Source organism: Borostomias antarcticus (genome assembly GCF_949987555.1).
Source record: "Borostomias antarcticus genome assembly, chromosome: 20".
Lineage (NCBI taxonomy): Eukaryota > Metazoa > Chordata > Actinopteri > Stomiiformes > Stomiidae > Borostomias > Borostomias antarcticus.
Window position 1 is genome coordinate 2,074,788 of NC_140253.1, and position 20,064 is coordinate 2,094,851.

Here is a 20,064-nt window from a genome sequence, read left to right on the forward strand (position 1 = left end):
TTCATCAAACTACATCATAGATGTTCATATCATTAAAGGAGTAAAAACATCAAATCCATCCAGCATGACTGAGACCCCGTCCACAGGAACACGGATGTTCATGAAAACACACTTTGTTCTCCCGTCCACACGTACACAGTGTTTGATCACTGAAAACGGATCTTTTTAGGGGGAGAATAAATATACTGCGGCAAATAGTTTGAATTCCACCTCTCCGTAATGTTGCGAGGTCCAAAGTAGAACTACGCCGCAAACGTGTGTTCTGGACCAGGCCCGGCAGAACTAGCGCTTCTGGACCAGGCCCGGCAGAACTAGTGCTTCTGGACCTGGCCCGGCAGAACTAGTGCTTCTGGACCAGGCCCGGCAGAACTAGGGCTTCTGGACCAGGCCGGCAGAACTAGCGCTTCTGGACCGGCAGAACTAGTGCTTCTGGACCAGGCCCGGCAGAACTAGGGCTTCTGGACCAGGCCCGGCAGAACTAGCGCTTCTGGACCGGCAGAACTAGTGCTTCTGGACCAGGCCCGGCAGAACTAGGGCTTCTGGACCAGGCCCGGCAGAACTAGTGCTTCTGGACCAGGCCCGGCAGAACTAGCGCTTCTGGACCAGGACCGGCAGAACTAGCGCTTCTGGACCAGGCCCGGCAGAAAGAGCGCTTCTGGACCAGGCCCGGCAGAACTAGCGGATGGTGGGACCATTTCCAGAGTGGCTCTGTAATTGCTGAAGAATGGCAGGAACATTTTGGGATGTCCAGAGCATCACTCTGAAGACTTTTATCTCCCTCCTTTTCCTTGTTGTGGACAGTGATATTTTCTATTAAAAAAAAAACTGTTTGTGTGGATAAAGTTTTTTTTTTTTTTTTTTTTTACCGGAAGGGAGTAAAATAAATCTCCATGTTTGTGTGGACGTGGCCTGAGAGAGAAGTGTTCTTAAAACAAAGATCACAGAACTGTATCACCTGCCTCCATTAAATTATATAGTGAGAGAGAGAGAGAGAGAGAGAGAGAGAGAGAGAGAGAGAAAGAGAGAGAGCTGTACTTAAAACAAAGATCACAGAACTGTATCACCTGCCTCCATTAACATCAGATCCCTCTCTCACAGATATAGTAGTCAGTGTTACTACATCTCTGGTCATTCCATCTATTCTCAGGATATGGTAGTCCAGGTTTGTCGAGGATGTCAACACAGTCCTCTGTGTCGACAACTATAGACTGATGGCCTAACTCAGTCGGAAGTAAATACACACCATTAGGCTGACCGCGGGCCCAGTACCTACAGGGTTAAACAACAACACACAACCAGACAGTCACACACTGAGGGAGGTACCAGTACCTACAGGGTTAAACAACAACACACAACCAGACAGTCACACACTGAGGGAGGTACCAGTACCTACAGGGTTAAACAACAACACACAACCAGACAGTCACACACTGAGGGAGGTACCAGTACCTACAGGGTTAAACAACAACACACAACCAGACAGTCACACACTGAGGGAGGTACCAGTACCTACAGGGTTAAACAACAACACACAACCAGACAGTCACACACTGAGGGAGGTGGGATCATGACAACAACAGGTGGTTCCTATGTAGCCATGAATATGAAGAGTTAGGACTGAAGAAGGAGTAGTTTTCTCTTACGCTGTGGTCAGTGGTGTTCCGTCCACCCAGGTCCAGGTCCCCTCTACATCTCTGTCAGTCAGACCGATCCACACTCTCTTGTTGAAGGTAGAGAGAAATACCTGCCAAGGACAAAGAAAAAAAAAAGTGTTTTGCAATATAGAGAATAGTTATAGACTGAGGTTTGTCCTCTCTCTTTCTCTCTCTCAAATTCTAATAAGCTTTATTAGCATGACAGATAAACATCTATTTTGCCAAAGCATTACACAAAATGATTAGTTCATTAAACAAAAATATTGTATTGACAATACAATTCAAAACCATTTGGCAACAATTGAGCTTGGTAAACATGCTTCCTGGCTGTACAAGTGATTAATCTGTTTTGTTTTGTCCTGGAATTTGGTCAGATGTGTCACTATCAAGGCTCCGAACCAGTTCAAGGAATGGAAACGAAAACCGAAAACGAACGGTATTTTACGAGGAACAGAAACAGGAACGAAAACGAAATGGTCTTTAATTGTTCCAGAACAGAAACGTTATTTTGAAATCTTTTAAACCGGTTAATGAAGTCTCCGACGTAACTTCAGGCGAGGCACGAACGTCACGGCCGGGGTAATCGGCAGAGGTTAATCAGTCAAACCCCGTATGACGCTAACCACCAGCTGACTGTCAGCTGTCATAGCATTGGTTCAGCTCGCTAGAGCGCCTGTATTTAAGCTGTCAAAACATGTCATTGTTCGCGTTGCCATTACTGCTGGTCTTGCTTCAGCGTTCTCTGCTCTGGCGTCTGCTCTGCCATTACTGCTGATCGCTCGTATCTGCGTGCTCGCCGCTTCCGCGTTCTCTGCTCTGGCGTCCGCTCTGCCATTACTGCTGGTTGTGCATTTGCATGCTCGCCCCACCTCCTCCCCTGCTCCGCCTGCGTATGTCGATGTCATCTCTGTTGTCATCGTTGCTCTCTGTCCGGGGTATTGCTGCATTCCTCCGGTATTCCACTATGGTCACGGTCTCTGTGGCTCTCCGTGGTGACCGTGGGCCGAAACATCTCCGGGTGGCCGTCCAGCGGTCCCTCCGGTTACCATGGAGGCAGAGACACTAGGCTGTATCTCCTTCGGACTCCACGAAGCGTCGGCCCGTGGAGGCCGGGGACTATAATGTACTGCAGTCCCCCTGTGGCTCTCTTTGACGGTCTTAGTGGGCTGAGTTACCTCCGAGCGTCTTCCCGATCGCGGCCCACTCTGATCGTCATAGAGGCAGGGGGCTAGATGCCGTTCCCCCTTCTGGCTCTCTGGGCCAAGCGGCCCAGAGGGGGGGGGACACCTAGATTGCCTCCCCCTGCTAACGCGCTTTCCACATCGGTGGAAAGCAGGGGGCCCCCCGAACAGAGCACACCGCCAAAATTCATATGCTATGTATTTATAGATGCATGCTAATAATGGGTCAATTTTGACAAAAGTGATCTCGACTGAAATAACTTTATTTTTTCGTTCTTTGTAGTAGGCCTATATAATTTTAAAATAATTTTAAAAAATAAAATAAAAAAAGCTGAGCCTTTTATGGCTGAATAGGCTAAATTAAATTACTTGTTTTTGTAAGAAACATAATTATGTCAAAGACTCCTCAATGTTTGTACAGCCAACTAATGTTGAGCTCTAACACACATACCTACCCTACCAGATGCAGGATTCATACTTTGCGGCGAATTTGATGTCAGAACACCAACGGACACCAATTTCCCCCTCAGTGAGCTTCTTGTCTTTGAAATCGAGAGTTTAACATGTTTTTTGAAAGATTTTTCACGGTGCCCACCACATCCATTGTATGACCAAAACGGTGGTAGAGCAATTATCAGACTTTCTCAAAAGTGCTTGTTTTGTCAACGTTTTGATCTGAACCATTGTATATGATCATAAGTAACCTACTAACAGGGCTAAACATGATTTTCCCCTAACTACTCCTTTAATATAAATGTTGAATAGGGTGGAGCTCAAATTGGACCCCTGTTTCACCCCAATGGTACTGTTTGAAATAATTTGTTCTCTTATTACCAATTTGAATACTGTAGCACACTTGTTGTTCAAATATATTGTCTTAATTAGATCGTATGTTTTACCCCCAATACCACTCTCCAATAGCTGACAAAAGAGTCCTACATGCCAAATGCTATCAAACGCTTTTTTGAAATCTACAAAGCATGAATAGGTTTTATTTTTATTTTGATGAACATGTGTTTCTATGAGAGTAGTGAGGGTAAAGATGTGTTTATGAGAGTAATGAGGGTAAAGATGTGTTTCTATGAGTAATGAGGGTAAAGATGTGTTTCTATGAGAGTAGTGAGGGTAAAGATGTGTTTATGAGAGTAATGAGGGTAAAGATGTGTTTATGAGAGTAATGAGGGTAAAGATGTGTTTATGAGAGTAATGAGGGTAAAGATGTGTTTATGACAGTAATGAGGGTAAAGATGTGTTTCTATGAGAGTAGTGAGGGTAAAGATGTGTTTATGAGAGTAATGAGGGTAAAGATGTGTTTCTATGAGAGTAATGAGGGTAAAGATGTGTTTATGAGAGTAATGAGGGTAAAGATGTGTTTCTATGAGTAGTGAGGGTAAAGATGTGTTTATGAGAGTAGTGAGGGTAAAGATGTGTTTCTATGAGAGTAATGAGGGTAAAGATGTGTCTATGAGAGTAATGAGGGTAAAGATGTGTTTCTATGAGAGTAATGAGGGTAAAGATGTGTTTCTATGAGAGTAATGAGGGTAAAGATGTGTTTCTATGAGAGTAATGAGGGTAAAGATGTGTCTATGAGAGTAGTGAGGGTAAAGATGTGTTTCTATGAGAGTAATGAGGGTAAAGATGTGTTTCTATGAGAGTAATGAGGGTAAAGATGTGTTTCTATGAGCGTAATGAGGGTAAAGATGTGTTTATGAGAGTAATGAGGGTAAAGATGTGTTTCTATGAGTAGTGAGGGTAAAGATGTGTTTCTATGAGTAATGAGGGTAAAGATGTGTTTCTATGAGAGTAATGAGGGTAAAGATGTGTCTATGAGAGTAGTGAGGGTAAAGATGTGTTTCTATGAGAGTAATGAGGGTAAAGATGTGTTTCTATGAGAGTAATGAGGGTAAAGATGTGTTTCTATGAGCGTAATGAGGGTAAAGATGTGTTTATGAGAGTAATGAGGGTAAAGATGTGTTTCTATGAGAGTAATGAGGGTAAAGATGTGTTTCTATGAGTAATGAGGGTAAAGATGTGTTTCTATGAGTAGTGAGGGTAAAGATGTGTTAATGAGAGTAATGAGGGTAAAGATGTGTTTATGAGAGTAATGAGGGTAAAGATGTGTTTCTATGAGTAGTGAGGGTAAAGATGTGTTTATGAGAGTAATGAGGGTAAAGATGTGTTTCTATGAGTAGTGAGGGTAAAGATGTGTTTATGAGAGTAGTGAGGGTAAAGATGTGTTTCTATGAGAGTAATGAGGGTAAATATGTGTCTATGAGAGTAATGAGGGTAAAGATGTGTTTCTATGAGAGTAATGAGGGTAAAGATGTGTTTCTATGAGAGTAATGAGGGTAAAGATGTGTTTCTATGAGAGTAATGAGGGTAAAGATGTGTCTATGAGAGTAGTGAGGGTAAAGATGTGTTTCTATGAGAGTAATGAGGGTAAAGATGTGTTTCTATGAGTAATGAGGGTAAAGATGTGTTTCTATGAGTAATGAGGGTAAAGATGTGTTTCTATGAGTAGTGAGGGTAAAGATGTGTTAATGAGAGTAATGAGGGTAAAGATGTGTTTATGAGAGTAATGAGGGTAAAGATGTGTTAATGAGAGTAATGAGGGTAAAGATGTGTTAATGAGAGTAATGAGGGTAAAGATGTGTTTATGAGAGTAATGAGGGTAAAGATGTGTTAATGAGAGTAATGAGGGTAAAGATGTGTTTCTATGAGTAGTGAGGGTAAAGATGTGTTTATATGAGAGTAATGAGGGTAAAGATGTGTTTCTATGAGAGTAATGAGGGTAAAGATGTGTTTCTATGAGTAATGAGGGTAAAGATGTGTTTCTATGAGAGTAATGAGGGTAAAGATGTGTTTATGAGAGTAATGAGGGTAAAGATGTGTTTCTATGAGAGTAATGAGGGTAAAGATGTGTTTCTATGAGAGTAGTGAGGGTAAAGATGTGTTTCTATGAGAGTAGTGACGGTAAAGATGTGTTTATATGAGAGTAATGAGGGTAAAGATGTGTTTATGAGAGTAATGAGGGTAAAGATGTGTTAATGATAGTAGTGAGGGTAAAGATGTGTTTATGAGAGTAGTGAGGGTAAAGATGTGTTTATATGAGAGTAATGAGGGTAAAGATGTGTTTATGAGAGTAATGAGGGTAAAGATGTGTTTCTATGAGAGTAATGAGGGTAAATATGTGTTTCTATGAGAGTAATGAGGGTAAAGATGTGTTTCTATGAGTAATGAGGGTAAAGATGTGTTTCTATGAGTAGTGAGGGTAAAGATGTGTTTATGAGAGTAATGAGGGTAAAGATGTGTTTCTATGAGCGTAAACATGTGTTTCTATGAGTAGTGAGGGTAAAGATGTGTTTCTATGAGTAATGAGGGTAAAGATGTGTTTCTATGAGTAGTGAGGGTAAAGATGTGTTTATGAGAGTAATGAGGGTAAAGATGTGTTTCTATGAGTAGTGAGGGTAAAGATGTGTTTCTATGAGTAATGAGGGTAAAGATGTGTTTCTATGAGAGTAATGAGGGTAAAGATGTGTCTATGAGAGTAGTGAGGGTAAAGATGTGTTTCTATGAGAGTAATGAGGGTAAAGATGTGTTTCTATGAGAGTAATGAGGGTAAAGATGTGTTTCTATGAGCGTAATGAGGGTAAAGATGTGTTTATGAGAGTAATGAGGGTAAAGATGTGTTTCTATGAGTAGTGAGGGTAAAGATGTGTTTCTATGAGTAATGAGGGTAAAGATGTGTTTCTATGAGTAATGAGGGTAAAGATGTGTTTCTATGAGTAGTGAGGGTAAAGATGTGTTAATGAGAGTAATGAGGGTAAAGATGTGTTTATGAGAGTAATGAGGGGAAAGATGTGTTAATGAGAGTAATGAGGGTAAAGATGTGTTTCTATGAGTAGTGAGGGTAAAGATGTGTTTATATGAGAGTAATGAGGGTAAAGATGTGTTTCTATGAGAGTAATGAGGGTAAAGATGTGTTTCTATGAGTAATGAGGGTAAAGATGTGTTTCTATGAGAGTAATGAGGGTAAAGATGTGTTTATGAGAGTAATGAGGGTAAAGATGTGTTTCTATGAGAGTAATGAGGGTAAAGATGTGTTTCTATGAGAGTAGTGAGGGTAAAGATGTGTTTCTATGAGAGTAGTGAGGGTAAAGATGTGTTTATATGAGAGTAATGAGGGTAAAGATGTGTTTATGAGAGTAATGAGGGTAAAGATGTGTTAATGAGAGTAGTGAGGGTAAAGATGTGTTTATGAGAGTAGTGAGGGTAAAGATGTGTTTATATGAGAGTAATGAGGGTAAAGATGTGTTTATGAGAGTAATGAGGGTAAAGATGTGTTTCTATGAGAGTAATGAGGGTAAATATGTGTTTCTATGAGAGTAATGAGGGTAAAGATGTGTTTATGAGTGTAATGAGGGTAAAGATGTGTTTCTATGAGCGTAAACATGTGTTTCTATGAGAGTAATGAGGGTAAAGATGTGTTTCTATGAGTAATGAGGGTAAAGATGTGTTTCTATGAGTAGTGAGGGTAAAGATGTGTTTATGAGAGTAATGAGGGTAAAGATGTGTTTCTATGAGAGTAATGAGGGTAAAGATGTGTTTCTATGAGTAGTGAGGGTAAAGATGTGTTTCTATGAGAGTAGTGAGGGTAAAGATGTGTTTCTATGAGAGTAGTGAGGGTAAAGATGTGTTTATGAGAGTAATGAGGGTAAAGATGTGTTTATTAGAGTAATGAGGGTAAAGATGTGTTTCTATGAGAGTAGTGAGGGTAAAGATGTGTTTATGAGAGTAATGAGGGTAAAGATGTGTTTCTATGAGAGTAGTGAGGGTAAAGATGTGTTTATGAGAGTAATGAGGGTAAAGATGTGTTTCTATGAGAGTAGTGAGGGTAAAGATGTGGTCGGATGTGCGGTTGTTTGGCATAAATCCAATCTGGCTTTTGTGCAGGACATTGTGGTCACTTAAGAATTGAACTATACAGGCGTTGATAATGCTGCAGAACTGTTTGCCCATGCAGCTTGTGACACACATCCCTCTATAATTTTGAGGGTTATATTTGTCTCCGCTTTTAAATATCGGAGTGATGAGGCCGTTGCTCCAACTCTCTGGAAAACATCCCACATTTAGAATTAAATTGAATAACTTTAGAACAGCCAATTGGAATTGTTCAGTGCTGTATTTTAGCATTTCGTTTAAGATTCCATCAGGCCCACATGCCTTTTTGTTTTTGAGGATGTTCAATTTAGTTTTCAGATCATCCATGGTAATGGGGAAATCTAAGGGGGTTTGGTAATGTTTGATGATCAATTCAATATTATGTTGTTTTTCTAAAATGTCTTTGGTCTCTGAATGAGTTCTTACTGGTGTTGGCCCAAATAAAGTCTAAAAATGATCAGTCCATACATCTCCATCCTGGATGGCCAGCTCTTCATGTTCAGACTGACAGACAGAGTTCCACTGTTCCCAGAAGGCATTGGTTTCTATGCTTTCTTCAAGTAGATTTAAGTGTTTCTGTGTGGGGTTCAATTTTTCGTGTCTAATTTTATTTTTATACATCTTAAGTGTTTCATAATATTGAAGGAGTATGTGGTTGTTTGCAGGGTCGTTGTGTTTCAGATTAGATTAGTCTTTGTCAAACCATTTATTTAATGATAATAATATTTTTTTTGTTGAATTCCTTTTGCATTTTTGTATTTTTAATTTAGCTTTGTTTGCTGTCATTTTGAATATATGATTTATATCTTGGACTGCTTTACATATGCCTTCAGTATTATGAGAATAGGGGTATTGAATGAACATCTGTAAAAGCAGGAGGATCTCTTGGCTATTGCTTGCCTCATGGTATTGCTCATTGCCGTCTGGGCCCCATCTAAATGCCTTGGGTATTACTCAATAGCTTGCTTGGTTTTGGCTGTCCCATATTGGTCTGTTTGATGAAGAGAGTGATTTGGTTGTGGTCTGATAAGGGGGTTTGGGGCTTGACTATGAATGCTCTAAGGGAGAAGGGGTCCCTGTCTGTTATCATGTAGTCTATAGTGCTGTTTCCAAGAGTTGAACAATAAGTAAACCTTCCTAACGAGTCTCTCTTACCCGGCCGTTGACCATGTACAGATTGAGACTTCTGCAGAGTTGCCATAGCTCCTTTTCATTCCTGTTGACTAGATGATCAAAGTCTCTCTCTCTCTCTCTCTCTCTCTCTCCATCTCTCACCTGTTCCTCTCTGCTGTTTATGATCACCAGGTGTGCTCCTCTGCTTATACAGTCCAGTCTGCTCTCCTCCCAGGTTTTCTTCTCAGTAGAGACGTAGTAACAGCTGCAGCCAAACCTGTTCCATCCATCGATACTCTCTGTTTGACAACATTACACAAAACACTGATGAGAATATTGTTGGAGCCATGATGTCATTTTTGTTTGTTATATTTGATCCTTATTTAAAGTTTGATCTGTGTACATGCAGCTCAAACATTGAACAGCCTTAATGTATGCAGCCAGCTGCAGGTAATGAGAGACAGGTGTGCACTGGAAGATCAAACAGTTTTTGACCGTGTCAGTGGTCTACAGTAGTAGAGTGACCGTGTCAGTGGTCTACAGTAGTAGAGTGACCGTGTCAGTGGTCTACAGTAGTAGAGTGACCGTGTCAGTGGTCTACAGTAGTAGGGTGACCGTGTCAGTGGTCTACAGTAGTAGGGTAACCGGCACGCTGGAGTTTTGAGCTGCTGAATGGAAACTTCATGGTGATTGAATATGGGACAATGCTGTTATCTAACCTACCTCTCCTAACGTGAGCAAACTGTAAAAGTGGATCGCCGCATCCAAACGCATTGAACATTGGTTCACAGTATGGACGTCCAAACAAGTTGACCCTGTTCACCCCTTGAGTGGCTCGGTCATTTTTGTTAAAAATCACTACATTTGATTTTATATCCAAATTTAAATCTTCAGATTTGTTTTTATGACCCTTATATTACGAGGCTAGTTGACTGAGAAGCTTTTTTCTTTTTACACACACACACACACACACACACACACACACACACACACACACACACACACACACACACACAGAATATATACTGTACATACAGCTGGTTAACTGTGTAGCAGCCAGAACACAACCCACCATCTGTCCCTCAGCGAACTGGGATATGAACCAGTGACCTTTTGGTTTCTGTCCCTCTTCTCTGGCTGCCTTGTGTACCTATCTTCCTCACAGCACCAAATACACACATGACATGAGACTGGAGATCAGAATGAAGAATTGAACCTACCACAAAGTCTCTTCTGAAGGGCATCTCTCTCTTTCATCAGGGTGTTGTAACTGGTCTGTAGCTGGTCTCTCTCTCTGGTCAGGTTGTTGTAACTGGTCTCTAGCTGGTCTCTCTCTCTGGTCAAGTTGCAACTGGTCTCTAGCTGGTCTGGCTGGTGGTCAGCGTTGACTGAAAGAGAAGTTGGGGTTTACTTTAGCAGAGAAGAGGATGTGATTCTCGCAACGTGAAGATAAAACTTCCCTCTTTTCAGGCTGCCCACTCTCATCAAATCTGCATACAAATGACATGAGGTTACATTGTGAAATACATATGGCCAAATCCTTTAGAGCGTGTAAGCTGGTCTCTCTCTCTGGTCAGATTATTATTCTGGGTCTGTAGTCTCTCTCTCTGTCACTCTCCACCATGTCTGTGGAGAAGTCACTACAACCTTCTACATACGGTCATCAACAAAGATTATCAACATAAATAGTTTTTTTTTGTACAAAATGTATATCTACAATAAAAATTATTCAAAAATGACTTTATATAAGATTCTGTACTCACAGCTGACTCCCAGGCCTATGATCCCAGCCAGTAGGAGAACACACAGCAGCCCCAGACACACTGCAGCAACTCTGGAGAGGCTCCACTCTGGACTCCCAGCACCTGACCACAGAGATCACTCTTACTGTGTGTGTGTGGGGGGGGGGTTGTGTGTGTGTTTCTGTGTGTGTGTGTGTGTGTGTGTGTGTGTGTGTGTGTGTGTGTGTGTGTGTGTGTGTGTGTGTGTGTGTGTTTCTGTGTGTTACCTGGTCCATCTCCTGGTGTGCGATTTGACATGTCTTCTGCATTGTTGACCATTTCGGGAGAGTAATAGACATCATCACGAACATCGATCTCCTCCTTGATGTCCTCGTAAACATGTGAGGTCATGTCCTCTGCATTGTCTGCCCTTTCAGGACAATCGACATCATCATAAACATCGATCTCCTCCTTGATCAAGTCATTATAAACCCCAACTCTGCTTGTCTTGTTCTCTGATGGAACTCCTTCATTAAGATAGATCCTGTCTCCAACCATCTCCATGGTGACTGAGTCTACTCTGGTGACCTCTGGTCCTTGATCTGATGAGTCCTCGTGTGTCTGGAGCTTTAAGGTGTGTAAAGATCAGGAAACACACGCCTGTATTGGGGAGGTGCTGGCTGGTGGAATCAGAACCAAAGGGAACTATCATATCAGTTAACTATACAACAGGAAGGAGACAGACAATAGAGGAAGTCATGCTGTTATTGATCTGTTGTCATGGTACATGCATATCTGACATCCTACCTATCTTAGCTGAACTGACATCTTAAATGTCATTAAAGGAGAACACCAGACAATATATACAGTATGTGTCCCACAATAGCATAGCTACCTGGATAGGGGAAAGAGTTGGAATATGTCGAAAGAGAGAATGCTGAAGTTCCCGTTGATATTTTCATCTTGTTCCTCTGTGCTTGCCTCCTTCTCATCCTGGCTGATATTCTCTCTCTCAATGTATCTGTTGTTCTACCACTCTGTCTGACTTGGTGTTTAAGCAGCGCTAGTCTGAGTTTGTAGTTTGAGGAAGTTCTCAATGTCTCTGTTTAGTTCCTCTGTCATCACTCTGATTCCTATAGCCGTAGGGTGAAACCAGAGCTCGTTCCTTTTTACTGTATTTAAGCATGAGTATGTCACCAAGGTAACTGGAGTGATGAGAGAGAGAGAGAGAGAGAGAGAGAGAGAGAGAGAGAGAGAGAGAGAGAGAGGAAGGGAGGGATGCAAAATGCATTCAACTGACATTGTATTGCCATCTCTCTCTTCCACCCAGCGCCGTTGTTTAGCGGTGAAAGGGGATGATGATTATAAGGGCCCACAAGCAAGCAGGGCCCACAAAAAAAACAAGAGGTCCCTCTTTCTATGACGAACTTATTCTGCATGTAGATCAGTCACACTAATGCTGCGTTAGAATTCAAATTAAGCCACAAATAATGCAATACAGATGAAAAAAGTTTTAATTTCCTGAGCAATACCCCCCTTCTTAAATGGTTTGGTCCATGCCATGATTCACGCTGGCAAGTCTCACCTCTTTTGACATTAACGTCACTATACCTTCTGGCTGTCAAATACTAGCACTAATAGCCTAACGTTCAATCATAAACATCAAGCCCAAACATAAATACACACCAGAAAAGAGTGGAGAGAGAGGCCAGGAGAAAAGAGTGGAGAGAGAGGCCAGGAGAAAAGAGTGGAGAGAGAGGCCAGGAGAAAAGAGTGGAGAGAGAGGCCAGGAGAAAAGAGTGGAGAGAGAGGCCAGGAGAAAAGAGTGGAGAGAGAGGCCAGGAGAAAAGAGTGGAGAGAGAGGCCAGGAGAAAGGGCAGCAGACTGGGAGCCAATAAGCATTTTTTTTTCCCACCAGAAAGCTGAGAGTAGCTATGTTAAGACGGTATTATATTATTATATATATATATATATATGTTAGAAAGGTGAGAGTAGCTGTGTTAAGACGGTATTATATTATTATATATATATATATATGTTAGAAAGGTGAGAGTAGCTGTGTTAAGACGGTATTATATTATTATATATATATATATGTTAGAAAGCTGAGAGTAGCTGTGTTCAGACGGTATTATATTATTATATATATATATATGTTAGAAAGGTGAGAGTAGCTGTGTTCAGACGGTATTATATTATATATATATATATATATGTTAGAAAGCTGAGAGTAGCTGTGTTCAGACGGTATTATATTATATATATATATATATATGTTAGAAAGCTGAGAGTAGCTGTGTTCAGACGGTATTATATTATATATATATATATATATATATATGTTAGAAAGCTGAGAGTAGCTGTGTTAAGACGGTCGGTCAGTTGCCCGCGGTCTCGCATTAACCATGACAACGAGAGCCGTTAGCCTAGTGTGTTAGAAAGTGCTAAGCTAGGTAGCTAACGTTAGCTAGTAAGCTTATGCTCTGGTAACAACTCGATCTGGTTAGCTAGCTGATATATAACGCTAGCTACCATCTAGTTAGACAGCTACTACAGTTCTAGTAAGCTAGCTTTCGCTAGCCAGCCTCAACCACTGCACTGTTCTAGTGAGGTGGCTACTGTTAGCTAGCTTGCCAGCTGGCACACTTGCAAATACTTCCTGTCCAAATAAATACATACAAATCCAGTAGCAGCAGCCAGGACACATGTTTCCATTCTCATGAATGCTTAAATTATAATGTACTATGCTAGCTAGCCGGTCCTGTTGACATGTCTTTTTAAAACCTTCATGTGCTGCTACTCACAGAATCAGCTGTGGCCCCTCTGATCTAGACACCCACTCCCAGCCCCCAGAAGATGCTTTAGACGGTGAGTGAGTGACTGGTAGACACTGGTTGTCTATTAAACTTATTACTAAACTACTGTACTGCTATGAATAGCAAAATGTAGGCTAGATGTAAGTTAACCCAGGTTAAGATATCCTACATATGAAACAGTTACATTACATGAAATTCATGGTTAATGAATAAATACATAGTGTTAAGTTCATTAATAGAAATCCATATAGAGTTGATTTCTTTTTAAAACATTTATGTCCTGCTACTCACAGAATCAGCTGTGGCCTCGTCTGACCTAGACACCCACCCCCAGCCCCCAGAAGATGCTTTAGATGGTGAGTGAGTGAGGTAGACATTGGTTGGCTAGTTAAACTTATTACTGAACTACTGTACTGAATAGCAACATGTAGATCCAGGTTAAGATAGCCTACATATGAATGCTCTTGAAATAAGAGAGGCGTTTATTAGGCAATCAACAGCCGCCTAGCCAGCTTCCTGTAAACTCTACAGTGCTACATAGATTTATTCCCAAGTCTTAAGAAGACACTGTTCTGTTCTTACTATCTACAGAGCCAGGTCCTAGCCAGTTAGAAACAGAGAGTGAAGGGAGTGAAGAGGCTCATAGTAGTTCCAGTCATGAAACTGCTACAGACAGAGACAGTCCAAGCACAGGAAGTACACAAGTAAATGTCAATGGAGAGGTTAATTGGAAAAAGAACATAGAGAAACAGAAAAATAAATACAAAATGTTACATAATTAAAAAAAAAAAGAAAGAAAAAAAGGGGGGTCTTAAAAAGTGGTGACGAAAAGTCGGAGGGGTAGGGACCCACACTAATATTCTTTAAGGGGGCCCAAAATTCCTAGCAACGGCCCTGCCTATACCTATACCTATACCTAGCCCAGCAACGCAGTTCAACAAAAGTCCACTTCAGAAACGTTGTAAAAAATAAAAATTCTTCATTTTATTACGCAGTTTCAAGGTAAATAAATCCACTGACTTACAAAATGAATGTGGGCTGGCTAATAATACACTTGTAACTAACTACTATTGACGACAGACGTTTGCTTCCATAGTTCTCAAGATCTGCCCACACATTATCAACATCAAACAGAGTATAGAATGCGTTGGCTTGTTCTTAAAGACACAGTAAACTATTTTACCATTATGTACCAAATAAAATAAACACATACATTCTAGTATGCTTTTTAACTATCATATGAACGTTTTAAATCAAATTATTTATCTTTTTAACACATTCCAATCATGTTAACTGTAAATCACTATGAACTGTACTTTGGCCTCTACACTATTTGACCTTCTCGGACACCATGTTGTGATGTGGTTCACGAGTATAAAACTTCTGATAAAGTGTGGATTTATTTCTGCACATAAATTCAATAACTGACACCACCAGGTAACCACATGTTTACATAGCTTCTATAACATTAAGTGACAAACACAAATGACAAATCACTATGCTCATATTTATTAAAATGCTTTGAATTATATTAATTATAACTGGATCCAATCTGGAATCTGGGAGTGGGACCGAGAACAGGAGGAGAAAACAAAACATAGAGTTGCATTCACAGAGAAACATAACAGTAAGCACAAGTCTAGTATATCAATGGGACTTGTAATTGGTCACAAGTCACCCAGTTTCTGCAATCAGTTTGACACCGTTAATTAATCTGCAAAACAGACTGTACATTTCCTTAAAAATAAAAAATAATGTTTTGTTCCCATGGGATCTCTCCCGTCCGTCTGAAAAAAGGGCGCAGAGAGGAGGGTCGTGGCGAAAGCTAAAAATCAAACAGGGTTGTGCTCAACTGGGAATCAAACCCATGATCTTCCACATGGGAGTCAGGCACTTTATCCACTACACTACTGAGAGACTTGAAAGTGGGGATGTTATAGTGTTTTTATTTTGGTGTGCTGGGACTACTGCCTCTTGTGGTGGCACGCTCAGTTTGACACAGTTAATATGCAAAACAGTCTGTACATTTCCTTAAAAATAAAATAAAAACATTTTGTTCTCATGGGATCTCTCCCGTCCGTCTGAAAAAAGGGGGCAGGGAGAAGAGGAAAAAGGTTGTGGATTAAGTTAAAAAACAAACAGGCTCTTGCTCAACTGGGAATCGAACCCATGATCTTCCGCGTGGGAGTCGGGCACTTTATCCACTACACTACTGAGAGACTTGAAAGTGCAGGATGTCATAGTGTTTTTATTTTGGTGTGCTGGGACCACTGCCTCTTGTGGTGGCAACATAGAAATGCAGGTCAACAACAGGACGGAGGGATAGACAACCCGACAAATGCTATCTATGGTGCGCTGGCTTACAGCCAAACACAAAAACAGTGGGTCACCATGGAACCTCAAACTTTTACAAATATTGCCAACATAGTCTCCATTATACATTGTCATATACCAACATAGTCATTATATTATCTTCATACACAAACATCTCCAACATCATCTTCATCTTCATCAAACTACAACATACATCTTCATATCATTAAGGGGGTAAAAATGTCAAATACATCTAGTATGACTGCCTGAGAGAAAGGTATACTTAAAACAAAGATCACAGAACTGTATCATCTGCCTCCATTAATATCAGATCTCTCTCTCACAAATCCAGTAGCGACGGTCATCACATCCCCAGTCATGCCATCTATTCACAGGAACTGGATACTGAGTGGAGATCAAAACACAGTCCTCATTCCCACCATGGCCATTATCAGGCTGAGACCCGGACCAGACTGTACCGCTGTACCAGTACCTACAGGGTTGAATAACAACACAACCAGACAAGTCACACACTGAGGGAGGTACCAGTACCTACAGGGTTAAACAACAACACACAACCAGACAGTCACACACTGAGGGAGGTACCAGTACCTACAGGGTTGAATAACAACACACAACCAGACAGTCACACACTGAGGGAGGTACCAGTACCTACAGGGTTAAACAACAACACACAACCAGACAGTCACACACTGAGGGAGGTACCAGTACCTACAGGGTTAAACAACAACACACAACCAGACAGTCACACACTGAGGGAGGTACCAGTACCTACAGGGTTAAACAACAACACACAACCAGACAGTCACACACTGAGGGAGGTACCAGTACCTACAGGGTTAAACAACAACACACAACCAGACAGTCGCACACTGAGGGAGGTCAAGACAACAAGAGGTGGCTCTTAGTATTGCCATGAACATGAAGAGTTGTGTCAATGAAAGCACTTGACAATCACATAATTATAATAGCATGTCCCAAAAGGTAACATATTTATAAGGTCACTTGTGAGTTCTGGGCAGTAGTAATACATTGGCGTATTCTACACTAAATGCAGTTATTTTAATTTGCTTTTGGATAAAAGTGTCAGCTAAATGACTATAATTTAATGTAAATATTTATAATAGCATGTCCCAAAAGGTAACATTGCTGGACAATTAAAAAACATTTACTGTAACTTCTCATTGTTGCTAAGTTTGTCATGTCCAGCATACAGCTCTGGTTTCTACAGCTTGTTGTTTTGTTATGAATCTAGAGCCTGAAGAAGGAGTAGTTTTCTCTTACGCTGTGGTCAGTGGTGTTCCGTCCACCCAGGTCCAGTTCCCCTCTACATCTCTGTCAGTCAGACCGATCCACACTTGTTTGTTTAAGGTAATGATCAGTACCTGTAATGGAAAGCGATTAAAACAATGTATACCTTCTTTTTTTTTTTTGCATTACAGAGAATCTCTCTCTCTCTCTCTCTCTCTCTCTCGCTCTCTCTCTCTCTCTCTCCATCTCTCACCTGTTCCTCTCTGCTGTTTATGATCACTAGGTCTGCTCCTCTCTTTATACAGTCCTGTCTGCTCTCATTCCAGGTTTTCTCCTCAGTAGAGACGTAGTAACAGCTGGAGCCAAACCTCTTCCATCCATCGATACTCTCTACAACAGGAAACAACACAACACAGAGATACAGCTTATTAGTTATTATTAGAGGTAGTAATACCTGGAGCCAAACCTCTTCCATCCATCTATCAACAGTTAGATCATCGCTCGGGAACAGGAGCCACTCAGCAGCATCCATAAGAAACAGACAGTAAAGAAGGCCTCACAAATAGACACCACACATACCCTCCACACCTGCTACAACCTCATGCCCCATTACCATCAACGTGCCCAGCGACTGCAGATGAAAATGAGCTTTTTATGGCTAAATCTGGCACATTCACCTAGAGTGTATGTGCACTTTCCCTTTTTAAATGACCCCCCCCCAGGCACACACACACACACACAGAATATATGCTGTACATACATACCCAGCTGGGCACAGCTGGTTGACTGTGAAGCAGCCAGAACACAACCCACCATCTGTCCCTCAGCAAACTGGGATATGAACCAGTGACCTTTTGGTTTCTGTCCCTCTTCTCTGGCTGCCTTGCGTACCTATCTTCCTCACAGCACCAAATACACACATGACATGAGACTGGAGATCAGAATGAAGAATTGAACCTACCACAAAGTCTCTTCTGAAGGGCATCTCTCTCTTTCATCAGGGTGTTGTTACTGGTCTCTAGCTGGTCTCTCTCTCTGGTCAGGTTGTTGTAACTGGTCTGTAGCTGGTCTCTCTCTCTGGCCAAGTCCTTGTAACTGTTCTGTAGCTGGTCTCTCTCTCTGGCCAAGTCCTTGTAACTGTTTTGTAGCTGGTCTCTCTCTCTGGTCAGGTCCTCGTTACTGGTCTTCAGCTGGTCTCTCTCTCTGGTCAGGACCTCTTTACTGTTCTCTAGCTGGTCTCTCTCTCTGGTCAGGTCCTTGTTACCGGTCTGTAGCTGGTCTCTCTCTCTGGTCAGGACCTCTTTACTGTTCTCTAGCTGGTCTTTCTCTCTGGTCAGATCCTTGTTACTGTTCTCTAGCTGGTCTCTCTCTCTGGTCAGGTCCTTGTTACCGGTCTGTAGCTGGTCTCTCGCTCTGGTCAGGTCCTCTTTGCTGTTCTGTAGCTGGTCTCTCTCTCTGGTGAGGACCTCTTTACTGTTCTCTAGCTGGTCTCTCGCTCTGGTCAGGTCCTCTTTGCTGTTCTGTAGCTGGTCTCTCTCTCTGGTCAGGTCCTTGTAACTTGTCTGTAGCTGGTCTCTCTCTCTGGTCAGGTCCTCTTTGCTGTTCTGAAGCTGGTCTCTCTCTCTGGTCAGGTCCTCTTTGCTGTTCTCTAGCTGGTCTCTCTCTCTGGTCAAGTCCTTGTAACTTGTCTGTAGCTGGTCACTCTCTCTGGTCAGGTCATCTTTACTGTTCTGTAGCTGGTCTCTCTCTCTGGTCAGGTCCTTGTTACTTATCTGTAGCTGGTCTCTCTCTCTGGTCAGGTCCTCTTTGCTGTTCTGTAGCTGGTCTCTCTCTCTGGTCAGGCTGTTGTGACTGGTCTCTAGCTGATCTCTCTCTCTGGTCAGGCTGCCCACTCTCATCCAAGCTGCATACAAATGACATGAGGTTACATTGTGAAATACATGCCCAAATCCTTTAGAGCGTGTAAACTGGTCTCTCTCTCTGGTCAGATTATGATTCTGGGTCTGTAGTCTCTGTTCATAGTGTTTGTTGAGAGGTGACAGAAGTCACTACAACATTCTACATACTATATTAACATATATATCTACAATAAATATATCTCATAAAAAGTCTATACATTATTACAAACGTGTTTTCTGAGAGATACTCACATTGGACTCCCAGACCTATGATCCCAGCCAGTAGGAGAACACACAGCAGCCCCAGACACACTGCAGCAACTCTGGAGAGGCTCCACTCTGGACTCTGAGAAGCTGACCACAGAGATCATTCATCATTCACTCTTACTGTTTGTGTGTGTTTGTGTGTGTGTGTGTGTGTGTGTGTGTGTGTGTGTGTTACCTTGTCCATCTCCTGGTCTGTTTTTTATGTCTTCTCCTGCATAATTATAAACTAAATTATTTTGAACATTGATATATTTCTTCTGGTCCATTCCTCCAAGTCTGCTGGTCTCTAATGGAACTATTTCATTGAGTTCGACCCTGTCTTCTTCCATCTCCATGGTGACTGAGTCTGGTGACTGCTGTCTGGTGCTTGATCTGATGTAAGAGTCCCCGTCTCTTCCTTGGTTATCAGGGTCAGAGGTTGAAGTTCCTCTGACCCAACTGAGTGGTCAGTGATGTGTCAGTCTGTGACTGGCTACAGATCTCTCGTGTGTGTATCTTGAGTGGTATATTTGTTATGATCCAGCAAGAGGGCTGATAGTAGCCTACCAAAATCAATCAAAAACTTGAAAAAGTCAGGAGTATGCAACCCTAGCTGATCCATTCAGGGCAAGTCAGCAGAGTGTATTGAGCTGTGTGATTGAGGCTAAAGACAGCTGTTAAGCTTGTGCAAGACGCATACAGTTTACAACAAAGTTAATGCTCCTTGACTTCCAGTGTTTAGTAATCGGTAGCTTTTCTTTGTACTTTTTTTTTCAAATTTTAACAGACATTGTAGTGAGCAGTGAAACAACTGAATCAAATGGTAAATGGACTGCACTTATATAGCGCTTTTCCACCTTAGCGGCACTCAAAGCACTTTACAATGGCCTCTCATTCACCCATTCACA

At 41.7% G+C, this 20,064-nt stretch overlaps 1 protein-coding gene across 1 annotated transcript; it reads right to left on the reverse strand.

Moving 5' to 3' along the window:
• Positions 1–1,639: 1,639 nt before the first annotated feature.
• On the reverse strand, positions 1,640–19,361 carry LOC311322363 (uncharacterized protein; the record flags this gene model as incomplete). Its single annotated transcript, XM_084454430.1, has 4 exons — positions 1,640–1,744; positions 17,266–17,402; positions 17,974–18,700; positions 19,353–19,361. The coding sequence occupies 4 exons, from the start codon at positions 19,359–19,361 to the stop codon at positions 1,640–1,642; spliced, it is 978 nt and encodes a 325-aa protein (XP_084310556.1).
• Positions 19,362–20,064: the final 703 nt, after the last annotated feature.